The sequence below is a fragment of the Leopardus geoffroyi genome, chromosome B1 (genome assembly GCF_018350155.1).
Source record: "Leopardus geoffroyi isolate Oge1 chromosome B1, O.geoffroyi_Oge1_pat1.0, whole genome shotgun sequence".
In the NCBI taxonomy this organism is placed as follows: Eukaryota; Metazoa; Chordata; class Mammalia; order Carnivora; family Felidae; genus Leopardus; species Leopardus geoffroyi.
Window position 1 is genome coordinate 170,716,037 of NC_059327.1, and position 18,447 is coordinate 170,734,483.

At 41.6% G+C, this 18,447-nt stretch overlaps 1 protein-coding gene across 8 annotated transcripts in view; it reads right to left on the reverse strand.

Moving 5' to 3' along the window:
- LIMCH1 (LIM and calponin homology domains 1) overlaps positions 1–18,447 on the reverse strand; it is a 330,658-nt gene that overhangs the window by 101,679 nt on the left and 210,532 nt on the right. For all 8 annotated transcript variants that reach the window (XM_045474223.1, XM_045474232.1, XM_045474227.1 and 5 more), the window contains exons 4-5: positions 6,905–7,011; positions 1,311–1,341 (exon numbers count right to left, since the gene is read on the reverse strand). In XM_045474223.1, coding sequence (XP_045330179.1) covers positions 1,311–1,341; positions 6,905–7,011 — 138 coding nt within the window. The remainder of the gene's footprint in view (positions 1–1,310; positions 1,342–6,904; positions 7,012–18,447) is intronic.

Genomic DNA, 18,447 nt, shown 5'->3' on the forward strand with positions numbered 1-18,447 from the left:
TTTCACATGTGGTCTTATTGCTTCAATCAGGCTGGGAAGTACTTATGGTACCTCCTCCCTCCACTTGCTAGACCAGGAAATGCTTTGGACAATGTGATATGTGTACATGGTTCCAGATGGCAACAGGCCCAAAATATGGTTGTGGGTATTGATGCTACGATGCGATTCGGTTTTCCACCTCTGTGGGAAAATTGCACTTCAGGAATCCTTCAAAACTTCCAGAAAGTCTTGTTAAACTGATTGCTTACAAATAAATTTCCAGAGAACAGACAATTCCAAATGTCAGGACATTAACTAGGACCATAAACTAATGTGGGCTAAGAGTATGAGGCTATTTTGAAAGGTGTAACAGGAGAAAGATAGAACGGTGTTGTGTTTTAGATTATGGGTTTTCCGATTTGTTTAAATGCATGAGAAAAAATGGCATATAGCCCTAGTTTTACAGGAGGAAAAAGAAGACAAGAATGAAAATGTCAACCAAATATAATAGCACCCTGGAAATTAAAAAAAAAAAAAAAAAGGAGGGGTCATAGCCACTTTAAAATTTTATATACACAAGGTCATTTCTTAGATTCCTAATTTAAAGTTAAAATAAACAAGCACTGGGAGACCTGGCTGGTTCAGTCGGTTTAGTGTCTGACTCTTGATTTCTGCTCAGGTCATGATCCCAGGGTTGTAGGATTGAGCTCTGTTTTGGGTTCTGTGCTGAGTGTGGAGCCTGCTTGAGATTCTCTCTCTCTCTCTCTCTCTCTCTCTCTCTTTACCCCTTCTAACCCTCTCCCATTAAAAAAAAAAAAAAGCACTAATGTACTTGCTCTTTGAAAATAAGATCCAACTCCAAAAAGTTGATTTGGGGAAGTATTAATAAAAACCCAAAAGATTAATTAAAAAAACAATAGAAAAAGTACAGGCCCATGACAGTCAACACTATTTATATCATGCTGATCTTTTCCCTAAAAAACGTGTGCTCAGCTGCTTTATTTAATAATCCCATCTGTGCCTACAAACAGAAAGGAACTGAGATTAATGCTGAGACAGATCATCTTGTATTTAAGAAATAATTGCAGAGTGCGAGCTTTCATTTATTTACTTCTGGAATGAGTCCTTATTAATTACAGAAAACTCCCCCATCTATAATTTTTGTTTCTATCACAGTGATTGATTATTCTATCAGAGACACCTATCTTTGTGTTCTAAGGACTCTTCCTAGCAAGGCATACAGAAGGCAATGAACTTATGAGCTAAATTTTACACCTGAACCATAAAAATTAGAAGGAAAGATATTTTGAAAGTGAAGTGAAAACACTTACATTTTTCAGCTTCCTACTGTAATCAAGGCTCCTAATTAAGGAAAAGGAAAAGAAAATACAGTCAGAATAGCAGTTGCTTCCCTGTGATCTTCCCTTAAACACCTCTAAGATGTACTTGAAGCAGACACATATCATGAAATCAGCAGAATATATCATTTTTTCTAAGGTCTATGATGAGTGATTTCAGGTACTAAATAAAATCATTTAGGAAGCAAGATGCAAAAGGATGAGACGAAATCAGCCTTCCAAAGTGCACCATGAAAAGATGAATGGCTTTTAACATCTGGAAAATGAAGGATTCCATCTAAAAACTAGGACTGTTTATATTTGTATTCTCAAAGCTCAGCTGTTAAGGTAAAATTTGTGCCTTGATTATAGACCACTGTGAAATCAAAATCTTACTACCCTTCCAAAATCTTTGTACAAGTAGTACTAAAAGTCTAAAGGGTCTAGAACCTTACTTAATTAAACAGACCTGAAAATATATGCAGAAGAGGCAATGTTACCCAAATATTTGTTCTTGTCTGCTACAGATAGAAATTAGTGCTGGGAATTAGCCATAAGCAGGAAAATATGTGTGTTATGTTCGAATATACACATGTGCATTCTAAAAAATACATAAGTACTTATTCTCGAACTATAAACAAAAAAAGCTAGTTGTTGATACTTTCAAAATATTCATACAGTGAAATATAAAAATTTCTACAAAATTATTCCGAAGTTTCTTTAACATGTCAACAAATAAATGCTAGGAAAGAAGAAGGACTGCATTTCTTTTTCCCACAGTAACTTCAGTTGGGGTGGAGAGCAGGGGAAGGGCGAATAAAATTGTATTGTATACACCAGTCAAGAATTCCTTCAAGCACTTAGACACCAATTACTTCATTGCTGCTTATTCTGACCCAAAGAACATATTAATAAATAGGTGTACAATTTTAAGTCAGTGGATATTTCAGGGAATAGAAAACAAGATAGTATATGCTAAGGAGATAAACCCATCAACAAGGACTTGGATTGAAGGAAACGTTGGTCTCATTCGGATTTAAGAGAAAGTTTTCGTTTCCCCTTTTTAGTAGAAAAAAAAAATATGGCATTACCTGCTTAGATGTTTGCTGGGATTTTTTAACTTACAAAAACAAAACAAAATGATGAAAACAAAAAAAAAATCTATGCAAGATTTGAAACTGTAATGAAAGATAAGTTAAGAATGGGGAGCATAACATGTATTCTGTATTGATAATGAAACTTCATTGACTATCATTGTGACCCAGTTCTAAAAAATCCTGCTTGGCCCATAGTAGGAGCTCACAAAACATTTGCTGAATGATTTCTACCTAACAACCAATTGTGTGAAAACGCTTCCAAAATTTTCAGAGACATGCTCAGGAGCAAGCCATAGCCTTTCCTCATTTTTATGCAATTGCTTCAATTCCCTGGAATAAACTTGTGGCGTGCCTTTCTGGATTAGGCTTTCGTTCCCCATCAAGGTTGTCTGGCATCCATTACAGGTAGAGTTCACTAAATTACACATGCAGTAATCATTTGCAGCTTGTCCCTCTTTTTTTTCTTTCTTTCTTTTTTTCTTTTTAGTCTACTCAAGTTACCTCTCAAAAAAAAAAAAAAAAGAAAAAAGAAAGAAAAGTAAGAAAAATTACCTCCAATAAAAGCTAAACTAAAGAGCATTAAAAACACACACACACACACACACACACACACACAAAACACGTCATGGGAATCTACCCCTCCAAACCAAGAGTGCACTGTATACGCTGTATGTTAGCCAACTTGACAATAAATTATATTTAAAAAAAAAAAATTTTCAGGAAAGTATCCACATTTGCTCTGTGGGATCTGCCCCTGTACTGTATGGCTTAGGCTATTAATTAGTGGTGTCAAGGGGTGTTTTCCATCTCTACTAATGTTCTGCTCAACCCTCAGAGGGTAAAGCAGAAAGATGCAGCATTTGTATTTTAATCTACCATAGCGATAAGAATCTACATATGTTACAAATGTTCCCTGTCTGGTGCCAGATGAAACCAGCATCATTTACAGAAAAGCTGTGAAGCAGATAGCTCATTCTATGCCCCACCCTTCATTAAAACTAGAAATGAGTTTCTAAGTACTGTAAATGAATTTATGGTATAATTTTAATACAAAGTTCCTTATGTTCTTCTAGAAACTCATACAGTGAAGGAAACACTTTTCTCTGTAATGATTCTAGGTTCAGCATCCTGCCAGGTTTGTGGGCTGCCCACCTACCACACTCATTCTTGCTCATTACCCTTCTACCACACCAGATACTTTGCTTATCCTTTTTAAAGAGCAAGTCTGTTGCTCCTCTCCAGGCTTTCTACTTGAACTTCCTCTGCCTTGAATGCTCTGTAGGTCTTCACGTGGCTGGTTCTTGCTTCCCATTCATGTCTCAGCCCACAGCCTTCAGCTGAAATGCTACTTCTTTAGAGGGGTTATGTTTGGCCACCTCTGGACTGGTCACTATCTTTTTTTTCCAGTTTTACTGAGATTGACCTATGGCACTGTATAAGTTTAAAAAACACAACATGATGATTTGATACATGTATATGTTGTGATGGTCACTATCTTTCACATCATCTTTTACTTCTCAGCACTTATCACTCACTCCCTGTGATTATCTTTTTGATTTACTTGTGTATTTCTTATCTCCTGACACTGTGTGTAAATTACCTGTGAACAGGAAGTGTTGGCTATCTTGTTCATTCCAGTTGTCTAATGACTGGAAAGTATCTGACACATAGTAGCCGCTCAGTAAATAGTTGCTGAATGAATGAACGAAAAATGATAAAGTTACGGAAGGTGATAGGAAAGCCTTGCCTAAAGAAAATAATAATTCTCAAGTGAGGGAAGAACCAAAAAGGGAAGAAAATGAAGAAAAAGAATACAAAAGGGGAGAGAGATGGATAGATAAGATAAAGAAGAGAGGGGAAGCACAGGGAAGAAAAGTAGATGGAGAAAAGAAGCAGCTGGAAAGATAAAGAAAAATGACAGAAGGAAAAAAAAAGACAGGAGAAGGGGAAGATGATACAGTAACTGAGAAGGGACTGACTGTATGTCATTCATTAGTCTAAGTGACTTTTCCTCTTTAGGTTGTTTTCTGTGTCTTTTTCCTCACGAGTTGGTTGGACCATCTTCCCAGATCTGAGCAAGCTGAACACTGAGCAAGCTTTAGCTAGAATCATACCTGTGAGAACATTCTGTCCAATTCCATCTTACAGATAAAGACACAGAGCCCTACTGAAGCAAGAGAACTTGCCTAGGATTATAGACCCAGGGAGTAGCAGGTCTAGGGCCAGACTCCTGGCTTCCTGATACCCAGGTTTTTGTAGATAAGCAGTAGAGGTGATATAAACTCCGAATCTCTAAAATCAAACTATCTCAAAATTTTCCTGGTTTAGTGACACATTGATTTAGAATAGCTTCAAAAAAAAAAAAATGCAGTTGCCAACACCGTCAAAGCAAACTTTCCTTCACCCTCCAAGCGATGTGCATATCACTAATTGTTATGATGTCATATAGTTACTACTGCTTCTGGCCACTTGCCACCTAGGTCAAACTACGCATGTCAGATGAGGCAGAACCCATCTCCTAAAATGAATAATTTATAGAGGCTGGATTAATATATGGAGCATGTGATGTCTAAAATGAGGTTTATGGTGGTTTCCATATTCAAATACCATAATTGGTATTCTGTTTGTGCCCTTAAGTAATTTTTTTCCATGAGAAATATTAAAGAAAGGTACATTGACAAGAGTGAAATGATTTTATGTAATCAATTCCCAGTCACGAATCATAAAATCCAGTGTGAACTAACTTGATTTCATTCAGTAGCTTCCTTTTTTCCCCCCCAATCAATACTGGCAACGAGTATACAATTAAGAGCCCTGAGTTTTGGCTTCTCTCCCTTTTCTGTTCCTCCATGATAAAATGGCCCAAAAGTAATCAAAAGAAGTGTATGCAATCCACAGACCCTATCTATGTAATTAAGCTTATTATTAGGGCATATTCATGCCAAATGTTGTTTGACCAAAGTGGGAAATGTTTTGTATGTCATGTGTGGAGTGTGAAGGACTCCTAAGCTACAGGAAAGTTATCTCTACCATCTCATGACGATCTTTCTTCTCATTACCCTGGTCACCAGCCATTCCTTTCCAGAGAAGCACACTGCCTTTTCTTTTATTGAGCCATTCTATCCCAAAAATTCTTTGGCCACAAACATGGCTCAGTGAGTAGACACAGTCAACAGCAGTCAAATAGCCAATAATCCATCTTCAAAGAACCTGATCACTGACATATGAGAAAACAGTTACAAATGTAAATGAGGAAGTGATTTCTCCAGAATCTATTGCCCTCTTTGCATAACAAACAGTGCTCGGATCTGTTTACCAAGTTTGTAGTCTTCCAAGAGCCTATTCAAATGCCCAACTAGAGCCAATAAAGGCTTTTTGTCTAACACAGATTCTGTGCATATTTCTCTCTTGCTTCTCCCTCCAGTAAGTGTCACCTAACATTTTTCTCGTTCTTTTTAACATTCTAACTCTCCATGTGTGATTTTTGCTTTAAAAAAATTACATTTGATCAGAATGAAAGCCGTACACAGGGGGAAGGCCAATATGTCTTGTTTGGAAAGCTTGATTTTTACCTTCACGTTTTTATTTTATGAGACACGTGCAATACTCTGCTTCTTAGACCTTACAACATCATTACAAAGTTACAAGTCAAACCATAAATAGGTTTTCCTTAAACCTAAATCTTTTTTTTTTTTTTTTAATTTTCAAGTTAGTTACCATACAGGGTAGTCTTGGCTTCAGGAGTAGAACCCACTGATTCATCTCTTACATATGGCACCCAGGGCTCATCCCGGAATGTGCCCTCCTTAATGCCTGTCACCTATATAATCCAGTCCCCCAAGCTCCCCCTCTACCAACCCTCAGTTTGTTCTTGTATTTAAGAGTCTCTTATGGTTTGCCTCCCTCTCTGTTTTTATCTTATTTTTCTTTCCCTTCTCCTATGTTCATCTGTTAAGTTTTTCAAATTCCACATATGACTGAAATCATATGATAGGTGTCTTTCTCTGACTTATTTCGCTTAGCATAATACCCTCCAGTTCTATCCACATTGCTGTAAATGGCAAGATTTCAGTCATTTTCATCATCAAGTAGTGTTCCATTGTGTGTGTTTGTGTGTGTGTGTGTGTGTATACACACCACATCTTCTTAATTCGTTTATCAGTTGATGGACATTTGGGCTCTTTCCATACTTTGGCTATTGCCGATAGTGCTGCTATAAACATTGGGGTGCATGTGCCCCTTTGAATCAGCATTTCTGTATCCTTTAGATAAGTTCCTAGTCGTGCAATTGCTGGCTCGTAGGGCAGTTCTATTTTTAATTTTTTGAGGCACCTCCACACTGTTTTCCAGAGTGGCTTCATCAGTTTGCATTCCCACCAACAGTGCAATAGAGATCCCTTTTCTCCAGATCCTCACCAACATCTGTTGTTTCCTGAGTTGTTAATTAGCCACTCTGACCAGTCCCTTAAACATAAATCTTGTGTTACTTACTTGACTGTTACTCTGTTGGATGTATCCTGTAGGTCACTAGGATCAAAAAGTTGAGATTCTCTAAGGCCGAGCTCTTTACAGCCTCTCAAGAATAAGATGATATTGTCCTGGAGGGAAGAAAAGAAATCCAAGTCTATATTATTTTATATTATTTTTATGATCCAGCCCTTCCACTTTAATAGTCCAAATTACCAAAGGGATGTCAGTCATTAAGACAGCGAGAGTCAGACCTAAATTATGGCTTGTTGGAAAATAAAATCATACTTGGTTAGGATATGCCAAGGTAAACAGACACTTTCAAATTTCTAAACCCACAGCATGCCAAATTCATTTTTTTCCCTTTACCTTAATACATCTGTGTACAACTTCAAGTAAAATATCATTGAAAAGCAGAATATAGCATCTTTTAGGGCACCTGGTGGCTCCGTCAGTTAAGAGTCCGACTTCAGTTCAGGTCGGGATCTCACAGTTCATGGGTTTGAGCCCCATGTTGGGCTCTGAGCTGACAGCTTGGATCCTGGAGCCTGCTTCAGATTCTGTGCCTCCCTCTCTCTTTGTCCCTCCCCTGCTTGTGTGCGCGCTCTCTCTCTCTCTCAAAAATAAATAAAACATTAACAAAAATAAATGGGAAAACAGTCTAGACTTAATTGGGAAGAGAAAAAAGAGGGGCATTGAAAGCTTTTGCAAATAATGCAAAAGACCCTTTCCAACGTGAACATTTTCTCTTTGAACTGGCAGAGTAAGAGATTGACCATTGACCATTGACCATTGACCATTGACGATCCTGCCCTTCTCCTGTTGAGAGTCAAGAATAAACAGATGGCTCTGAAAGGGACTACAACTGTGGGTCACCCTTCTGGAACTGCAGGGCATTAGCAGCAGGTTTGTTGGTTACAAGGTCCTCACTGTCCTCTTCCTAGAAGACTTCTGCTAGAGAGACCTACAGGAGAGGAATAATAAAGGGGCCCGACCGGTGTGAATCCATCTGAATACTCTAAGAAAGTTACTACAAAAATCTGAAATGATGGTGGTCACGGAATTACATTCACGCAAGTGCTGTTCAACAAAGTAAACCAAAGAGCATTGTGTTTCCCAATTACCCAGTCTGTAGGCCAGATTCTAAGATGACCCCCAAGAATGCTGCCCCCTTGTGTACACACCCTGTAACAATCGCCTCCCCTGAAGTGCTAGGGCCCCGTGAATGTGATGGATATCACTCTGTGATTACCTCACTAACCAGCTGGCTCTGAGTTCATTGAAAGGAAGATTATCTGATTGGGCCTGACATAATCAGGGGAGGATTTCAAGAAAGTGAACAGAATTCCTGGTGGCCATGAGTTCTGTAGCTGCAAGGAGATGAATTCTGTCAACAAGCACATAAGCTTGGAGGAGCCTTGGTAGCAGAGATAGGACCTCGGCCCCAACCAACACCTTGATTTCAGCCCCACGAGACTCTTAGCAAAGGACTCAATCATGCTATGTCCATACTTTTGATCTATAGAAACTAAGATAATAAATGGGTATTGATTTAAGACTCTAAGTTTATAGTAATTTTTTATGCAGCAACCAAACAATTAATATACCCAGGCTCAAAACAACAAGAGCAATAGCAATAAATTGCTAACCTTTATATAGCTTATATTGAAAGCGTTCTCCCAAGAGCTTTATATATACTAACTCATTTAACCCCTGTACAACCTTAGTAGGTATTTTACCTTAGTAGGTATTTTGTAGGCGCTGACAGCAGGTATTACTGTCATCCTCATTTATAGATGAGCAATCACAGAACAATTAAGCACTTTGCCCAAGTTCACACAGCCAGCAAAGGATGGAGGTACAAAAACAACATGGCATATAAGACGGACACGAGCATCAAATCTGAGGCCGGCACCAAAGGAAGATGATGCTGTGGAATTAGGGGCTGATCACAGAGGGCCTTGAAGGCCATAAAAAGCAGACCACAGAAATCACAGAGGGGCTGTAATCTGAGAAATGGTGCTCAGATCTGCAGCAGAAGTAGACTGTTGGGGGTAGGCCTAGGGGGAAGTAGAGAGTGTGAAGGAAGGACTTCAGAGCGGTAAGACAGGAGGCAGGGAGACCAATGAGAAGATACTACAGTCTCACTTGGCTTCCATGGAGGTGACCCCTCCCAGAATGTTTTGTGTCTTTCCCGTGTCCTGGGTTTTCTTCAGCAGTCACGATGGGCCATCACGCGCAAGACCTGCATCATTCACACACCTCTTACAGAGTGACAAAAGCTGGTCATAGTCCAAAGCTAGCCACACCCCTGATAGTCTCTCCTTCAGTTACTTTGCATGTTTTAAAAAGATCAAATTTCTCCTTGAAGTTTTCCTCCTTTCCCTCCCATCTCTAGAGTTTTATTAGACGCGCGTGCCAGTCGTTTCCAGGGCATGCAACTACCCTTTTTGGTTGGTCTGTGAGCTCTGAGGACTTCTCACCCAGAGGAAAACAAAGGATGGGTCCTGGTATTCTCTAGGAATCATTTGGGACCACAATAAAAGGACCAACCTGTGACCACCACGGAGTCCCACAAGAGGCACACGACTGTGGCACTTCTGGTCCTTAAGAAAGGCAAGGAGGTGCTCTTCCCTTAGGCATCCCCAGATGTGCCCTTGAACGCCATGCTATATTCATCACACAGACTGCTTTGCCAGCTGGGCTGAATGATTGGGGCTGGCAGATTTCAATGACTGCCGGCCTCCTCTCAGCTCCTTGCTGCAACCTAATGAGACTGGAGGGGAGCCAGACCCCGGTCAGGAGAAAAGCCCCAAGAAAAAGCTCCGCAGCCAAGAGCTCACAGGGGCAGCAGCCAGTGTGGGTAAAAAGGACTGTGCCTTTAATTACATAAAATGCATTCTGCAAATTCCCATCTGCCTTGCTCTTCACACTGAGATTTTTCCACATGTACAATTCCAAGAAAAACTCCCATCTTCGTGTTGTACCTCCAGAAGCCAAACTATACAACAGAGTCTCGGTCCCACAGGAGAAGAAGTAAAAGACACTGATTTACGGCAGTGACCATTATATTACCTCCTCCTATTGTGTAGTATTACAAACCCATTAAAACTTAGTAAGCCTTCAAAAAAAGTTTTTGAGTGACTCTTCAAAAATGTCAGTCACTAAAAAACAAAAAATTGGACGCTGAAGAGACACGATGACCAAATGTAATTTATGACCTCTGATTGGATTCTAGATGCAAAACAGAAAAGTAAATAAGGCTATAAACATCTCATTTAAATATGGACTGTATGTTGGAGGACATTATTGAATAAATGTTAATTTTGTTAGGCAGGATGATGATGCCATATAAGAGGATGTCTTTATTTTTAAGCAAACGTATGAATTATTTAGGGATGATTTATGATACGTCTATGACATAATTTCAAATAGGGGAAAAAAAGGTGTGTGCATATGAGAGAGAGAGAGAGAGAAAATATTTGCCCGTCATGAAGAAAGAGATAAAGCAAATATGGCAAAACATTAACAATTGGTGAATCTAAATTAGGGATTGGCAAACTTCTTTTCTGCAAAAGGCTATGTGGTAAATATGGCTTTCTGGGCCCATAATGGTCTCTGACAAAATGACTCAGTTCTGTCATTGCACCCAGACAATACATAAATGAATGGGAATGTCTGTAGTCCTATACATTTTATTTACAAAAGCAGGCACTGGGCTGGTTTGGCCCACAGGCTGTATGGTCCACAGGGCCTATGCCAGGTGAATGCTGCGTAGACATTCACTAGGCCGTTCTTTCAACCTCTCTGTACCTTTGGAAGTTTTCCAAGAAAAGTTGGGAGAAAAGGGTTTTAAATTTATAGAAGCGTATTCAGCTACATGGCTTGGCTGGCAAGACCAATTTCATAAAATTCAAGGAGAAAATAATGGTTGCCTCAGAGTCAACTATTGCAAAGTCACTGAGGTAAGTGATCAAGTGCCACTGATGATGGAAAGTTACCATCTCTGGCTAACTGGAAAGTACTGTAACCCGAGTCTCAATTCAACACAAGTACTTAATGTAAAGCTCCTAAAAAGAGTCCATTTTGTGTTAGACTAATATTAATGTGTGGATTTAGACCGCTGTTTTTGTAACTACCATGCATTAGCTCCTCCTTGTTCTTGGTGCAGTGGTTTCCCATTTCATTCATTTGTGGACCTGCCCCATGCATGAGAACCCTCCCCAGAGCTCTAGGGTTAAGAAGCCCTGAGCTTTCCGCCCTCCCTAGGGGCTCTTCTCTGAAAAAGTCCTTGTACTTTGCTACCTGCTTTTCTTCAAAGGCAAAATGAAGGAAAGCCCAGGGTGGTCTCTACCTCCAGAGTGTAGCAGTATCCCTGGTCTATAGTAGGTACTCACTCAATATTTAAAATAAATTAAGTGCTGCATTCTAGGGACTTATGAAAATAACAACAACAACAACAACGACAAAAACCAATAAAATTCCTTATCTTCATGCACCTGACATTCTAGTAGGTAAATTCATAAGGACTTACAACAAAAGTCTCTTATCTTCTGGATTAATTTCCATGATACATTAAATGGCTGGATTTGTTCAAGACACCCCTAAACAGAGGTCTGCCTTCCAATCAGACAGTGGAAGTGAGAGAAGAACAAATATATCAAGGGACACTGTAAAACAGCTTTGGAGTCCAAAGGTCTCCAGTTAGAATTCCAGTCCCATCCATTTATTAGCTTTCGGCCTTGGGCATCGTTTCCGAATCTTACTGATCCTCAGATTCTGAATCTGTAAGGTGGGGGGGTGGGGGGTGCCATCAACCTTACAGAAACACCAGAATTATAGAGGATATATATTAAGAACACAGCCAATGTCTGGCACCTTCTGGGCATTCATTATACGGAAGTTATTATTATATTCTTGTCAACTCAGGTCAAGAAAGGCCTATGGAAAGTGAAATGAGGAATGGTTTATCCGTCCATGAAAAACAGACACAGTGTATATACACTAAAAATATACACTACAGCCCTTGCCAGTGACATGGGGCATGGTGAGAGGAAGAAAGAAAGCAAGCAAGCAAGCAAGAAAGAAAGAGAAAGAAAGAAAGAAAGAAAGAGAGAGAGAGAGAGAGAAAGAGAGAAAGAAAGAAAGAGAAAGAAAGAAAGAAAGGGAAAAAGAGAAAGGAGAAAGATAAAGAAAGTTTAAAAAGGTAGTTGCTATTATTGTTTAGTTACTATTATTAACTGCCAACTTGTCACTTTTCTACAGGCTACCTCAAAGTTACTCACAAGCTATGTACCAAAAGTCCGTTTGTAAGACAGCTGCTGACATGTCATTTGTAATTATCTCACAGAAACAACCTCTGCATGGTGGTTCCCAGAACCAAACGTGCCCACTTAATCCAAAATGTACGTGGAGGGAGTATTAACCATATTACGAACCTAACTGCTGAGCAGAACAACATTTCATTGGGAAAGTGCATGCGTTGAGAAAAGCCAAGCACGCAGCCTTCTTGGCTTCCAGGATTCCGGAGGCCATAGAAAAAGCTTCATCAGCCCAAGGCAGTACCACGGGAGGGAGGAGGGGAGAAGAGTGGACGAGCAATTCAGCGCAAACCTCTGATCACACCACGGCCTGATCCTTTCTCCCCCTCATATCTTCAGAAGGCAGGTAGGAGCCTGCCGCTTCTTTTCCCCTTCTCCAGCTGTCATTTCCAACTGGACAGGGACTTCTCTGTTCCTTGATCCTCTGCAGAACAGCCTGCAGCTTTCCAGCTCGGGGGAAGGAACCAGCATTTAATGGTTCTCTAGGGAAACCAAACAGGTGGTAAGAGGCTGCCTTCTTTGTCCGATCTCCTTGGCTTTCTTTCCTTTACAGCCAACAGGGAAAGGTCAACATGATGGTGGGTTTGGAGTTCACAGAAAGTGAAAGGAAGCTCTTTCGTGTTTCAAGTGAACCTAGACGCCTACACTGCCAGGTATTCAAGATGCCATATACACCCAGCATCCATATAATTTTCTGTTTCAACAAATGAAAAGACTGAGTGGAAATAATAAAATGTAAACTGCGATGACATCTGCTGAATTTCTTATCTTAATACATTTTCTATAATAAATATTTGCCTTAAAAATCTTAATAAGGATTAGGATATCTCAAAAAGATTTGCAAGTATATCAGAGAGGATCAGATCCTTTTGGAGAATCAATAACTAATACCAATATTACTTTTCTGTATTATATTATATTACAAGGTTTGATTAAAAAAAAAAAAAAAGAAAGAAACAGGGGGCACCTGGGTGGCTCAGTCGGTTAAGCGTCCGATTTCAGCTCAGGTCATGATCTCACAGTTCGTGGGTTCAAGCCCACGTCTGGCTCTGTGCTGACTGCTCGGAGCCTGGAGGCTGGAGCCTGCCTCAGATTCTGCGTATCCCTCTCTCTCTGCCCGTCCTACCTCACACTCTGTCCTTTTCTCTTTCTCTCTCAAAACTCAATAAACATCAAAAAAATTTTTTTTAAAGACACATGACTTTTGTTAGGTTTTCTGCACGTGAAGCAAACAAACTCCCTTTAGCAGAAAAGCAATTACAGATTTCAGAATTTAAGGAATACGTTACCAAAACATCTCCAGGAACTTACCCCACAATTAATAGAATTTGGGGATTTCCTGGACCTGAAGTGTACTCACGGTTGCTCTCCCAGCCTGTATGGGTTCCCGCCAAGCTCCAGCAACTGGCAGGTGCCCAGAACAATCAACACTGGCCAGACTTTCAATGCATTTATATTTGCCGGGAGTGCTTAATGAGGATAGCAGGCCTTCCACCGGGAGGTGGCTTGTTATGCCGGGGGGGGGGGGGGAGCCGGGGGCGGCAGTTCTGGGGAAGCTTGACCCAGAAGGTGGCAGCTGGGTGGCTGCTAGAAGGAGCAGAAGACAATTTATGGATGGGAAATGAGCAGAAGCATGGCGGGTGGCAGGGAGAGAAGGAAAAGCTGGGGAGGGGAAGAAAGCCAGGAGAGGGCAGCTGGAGGAGCATGTGAGAGCCCTGGGAAGGATCTGGACTGTTCCCTGGGTGGTGAGGACACAAGGGCAGCTGAGGAGGATGGAAGGAGTCTGCGGATCTGACCTTTATTTACAGAGACAAGGTCTGGTGGCAGCAGGGGGATCCACTGGCTGGAAGACAGGGTCCACTTAAGAGATTATTACAAGAGCTCAGGGAGAGATGAGGAAAGCCTGAACCCACACAGAAGCAACAAGAACAGAAAAGAGGGGGTGGTTGTGAGCACCCCCGTTGGCTGGTCAGTTGAGTGGATTTGGAAGTAGAAAATGAGAAGAAGGAGGGGGTTTGAGGCGGTGCTGAGGTTTTTAACCACTGAGACCATCTTCAGGAACAGAGGAGGGGGAGATTTGCGAGAACTGGAAATGACAAATTAAGTCTGGAACATTCTGTATTCAAAGAACCACAGCTCTTTGGGAGCTTCTATTTGGGTCTGGAGCTAAGGGGTGAATTCTGGTGGAATTATGCAGGTTTGGAAATCACCAGGACGTGCCCATGGCAGGACAGGGAGCATGACACTGCCCAGGAGAGTTCAGACAGGACAGGAGACACTAAAACAGGACCATCCAGAATGCCAACATTTAAAGAACCGTCCAAGGAGAAGGAGCTCATTATGCCTGAAGAGAGGCAAATGAGAACAGGAGAACCAGGCAAGACTGCCAGGGAAGCCAAATGAGAGCACTGTTCAGGGAGCCCCGAGTTTTCCAGAGCCAAATGCTACCATGTTGCATCTCGGGTACCCACACTGCCACTTACTGGCTGAATAGCCACAGGCAAGTTGCTTACCTGGTCCCTGCCTCAGTTTCCTCCTCTAAAAGAGTAAATCCTCACAATGGCCTCCAAAGCCCTCCAGAAGCTGCTGCCCACTACCTCTCTGGCCCCGTCTCCACCGCCCTCCCTCTCCCTGCAGCCAGGCCCAACTCCTTGCTGGTCTTCAGCCAACCCTGCCAGTGCCTCTGCACTGTTCTTTTTCTTACCTAGCTATTACCTAAAACAATCTCTGGTATATAGTAAGTCAACATCCAATACCTATGCATGGAAGGAATGAATGACCATCAAAATGGAGATACTCATAATATCATAGGGCTGCTGTGAGGAGTTAAGTAAGAAAATATACATAAAGTGCTTAGAAGAGGACAATGTTTGGCACGATGAGTGTTTTCTATTATGATACTTATTTCTATTAGAATGTAAACTGTTAAGTCGTCAACGAATAGATTTTCTATTAAAAAAATTTTTTTTTAACGTTTATTTATTTTTGAGACAGAGAGAGACAGAGCATGAATAGGGGAGGGTCAGAGAGAGGGAGACACAGAATCCAAAACAGGCCCCAGGCTCTGAGGTGTCAGCACAGAGCCCGACGCGGGGCTCGAACTCATGAACCGAGAGATCATGACCCGAGCCGAAGTCGGCCGCTTAACCGACTGAGCCACCCAGGCGCCCCTGGATTTTCTGATTAGAAGGACATTACTGACTTTTGGGAGAATTTCCCTGCAATGATAGGGTAGAAACCAGACTGCCAAAGTTAGGAAGTCAGTGCAGAACCAAAAACATTGGAGAAAACACACAGAGACACCTTTGGGAAGTCTGGCAGAGAAGAGATTCTGAGGTGAGGGATGGTGGGTCAAAGGAAGGTTGGAGGACTGGTTCTTTTAGGCAAGTTGCATGGCAGGAGAAACGTGGCGCCCTGCTCATCCTAGAGCTTCCCTGCCCCTCCCAGACCACTGATGCTATCATCCTCATGAGCAATGCTCATTCATTTGAGGTTTGAACCATCAGTTCTCCACCATAATGACCTTCCATCCTACTCATTATTTCTGTCACAACCATGGGGGACGCTGACGCCAAGCTCACCACTCAATACAATCAACATTTTAGTTGACTTTAAATTCTCCACGGGCAGCCTGTTCGATAACCTGGCTTTCCAGTTCTTTAACTGCTTTGATTCCAAAAGTTTTTACTTACACGCCCTATTTCAGGGTCATAATCATCACCCATACGTGGCCTGTGGAGTTTTAAACTCCAACATCCTACTGTGGGTTTAGCCCCTCTCCCTCCGGGCTCCTCATTCCTTCTCTCCCATAGTGTTTGCTCTTCCAACCCAAGATGCCCCTTTTCTCTCAGTCCATTTCCCTCTCCCCTTGCTGCCTGGTTTCCTTCACGATCCAGTCCAGACCAGTGAGACTCTTCTACTGCTCCCCTTCTTGTGTCTTCGGCACCCCTACCTCTCTGTCTTTCTGTTAAGGGGCAAAGACTAGGAAAAGGAAATAGCGCAGGTGGAACAGTTAGCCTTGGAAATGAGCCTGGTGGCCAACCAACACAGCCATCTCTTGCCTCTATTCGAAGAGGGATCAGGTATGCCCACTCCTCATGTTGCTACATGAGGGGACAACACTTCCGGCCCCTCACTCTTCTTCTGCCAGGTTGGTGTGGGAGAAAGAACAGGGCATGCTCAGTTCAGCCAGTTTGGACTTCCCCTCTGTGGAAGACAGCCTGTCTGTAAGACATATGTGTCCTGTCTGTCTCTGCCATGTGGTAAGAGGCTTCTCTCTGTGGGGGAGGGCTGTGGTTGTCCAGCTGTGCCAGGAATGGGTGGATAAAGTTAATTCAGGAGTGAGGATTAGCAAACCCACTTGGCTACAGCTCTGAACCCATGTTCTCCTATTTGTTTCATGAGAAGTAAATCTGATATTTTGGTCTCTATTTGCCTCCTGTGTTTATGCCTCAGCTGAGAGGGGAAGAGAGGAGTATTATTTACCGATCGCCCTAAATCCCTAATGGCCTGCCCCTGGTGCTACTGGAAATAATGATGCTGTTATTGGGTCTGGGGCTGCTATAAATTTATAAGCTTCCACCTCACTGAGCCCCACTGGATTTACTTGGTAATCCTTCTAGGTGTCTTTGATCAGCCCCTCTCCCGGTCCTTGCTGAGGTTTTTACATGCCTCCTCTGCCTTCTAAAGTCTCTCTGCCATGCCTTCATCTTCTCCATCACAGATAGATGTCATTAGCCCCCAAGAGTTAAATCCCTTCACTCTGGGTGATCCCAGTTCTGCATATGAAAGCTTTTTTTAAAAAAAGAATATAAAGTAGGATATTTTAAGGCATTTGAAAACAATCTGATAACATTTTTTCAGCCATGGGTGCAAAATGTAAGTCTACGTTAGAGTGATGATCAAACAGCCAGTGGTATGCTACATTACTTTTAGTTTATTTCTTCTGAATTTATTCAAATATATTTACTGCATATTCATTAAATGAAAGGCAATGTACTGTGCTAGGTGCTTTGGGCAGAAAGGGGTCATGGTAAGAGTTGGGACTCTTATTTGCAAGTGAGAGAACTCTGGATGGAAACAGACATATATTGGATTACAGAGCCCAGTACACCCCAGCCTCAGGGAGTGGGGATGCACCTGACCCTTTGAAACTGGAAGCCAGGACCTCATGTGTTTGGAACCTGCAATTGCTTCATTTCTTGTCTGTTCATTCTGCAGGTTGACTTATTTGCTTTCATTGCAGACAGGTTTCCTCCACATGGGTCCCTAGTTACCAAGTTTCATATACGAAGGTTGTCACCCCCTAAGAGGACTAATTTTTTTTTTCCCGTGCAGTTCGAAAAAATCCCAGAAAAAGGAAAAGACCCTTATTGGTGAGGTCCCCTCCCACAGTGACTAACGGGATGGGTAAAAGAGACCATGAGTCATTTTAATCAATGGTGGGGTAAGGGTACGGGGGCAGAAGAATTTCCAAAAGGAGAATGTGATTCCCTAATCAGGGGACCCAGGTCAGACAAAGATAAGAACACTAGCTACCTTCACAAGGGTGGACCAGATATGGACCTTTTCCTCAAAGTTAGTACGGAGTAGAATACAGATGTATTTAAAGATGTTCTTTTGAAAGGGCCTATATGTTACACTGTAATGCAGACTCAGTTTCCCAAACTTAACAGGCCTGGTGCCAAAGGTGGCTAACCACAGAATGAAACAAGCATAATTAACGAACTAACTCTGTTGGAAGAGCTTTCAGGCACAATTCGTGGTCAATACAGTGGTTGGAGCTGAGCTCTTCTTCTTTCAGGACATGTAGGAAAATAGAGTGCCCAATCCCAAAGGCCTAGCACCTTGATTTTCTCTCTTGTTCTGGATTCCAGACTCATGACTGTCCACATGGCAGCTGCTTCTCCTCTTCAGGACTTGACATTCAAGCCTACTCAAGGGTCAATACCACAGTACTATCTCAGGACAACTGGGATTCCAGTCTATCAGAAAAACTGTCTAGATTCCAAGGTTTTATGCCTCCAAAAAATGACTACACTACTCCCCAAACTACTCAGACTAACCCTAAAACTCAGCATAAATGCTATTGTTATATCGCCAGATTGTTTTCCGGCATAATTCTCTCTTTGCATTGGGAATTTAATGAAAAATAGCTTCATATTATGTTAGAATAAAACTGTTCAAGCTCTCATATCTCATTAAACAATACTGCCAAACTGTTGTTGACATGGAATATAAGACTTC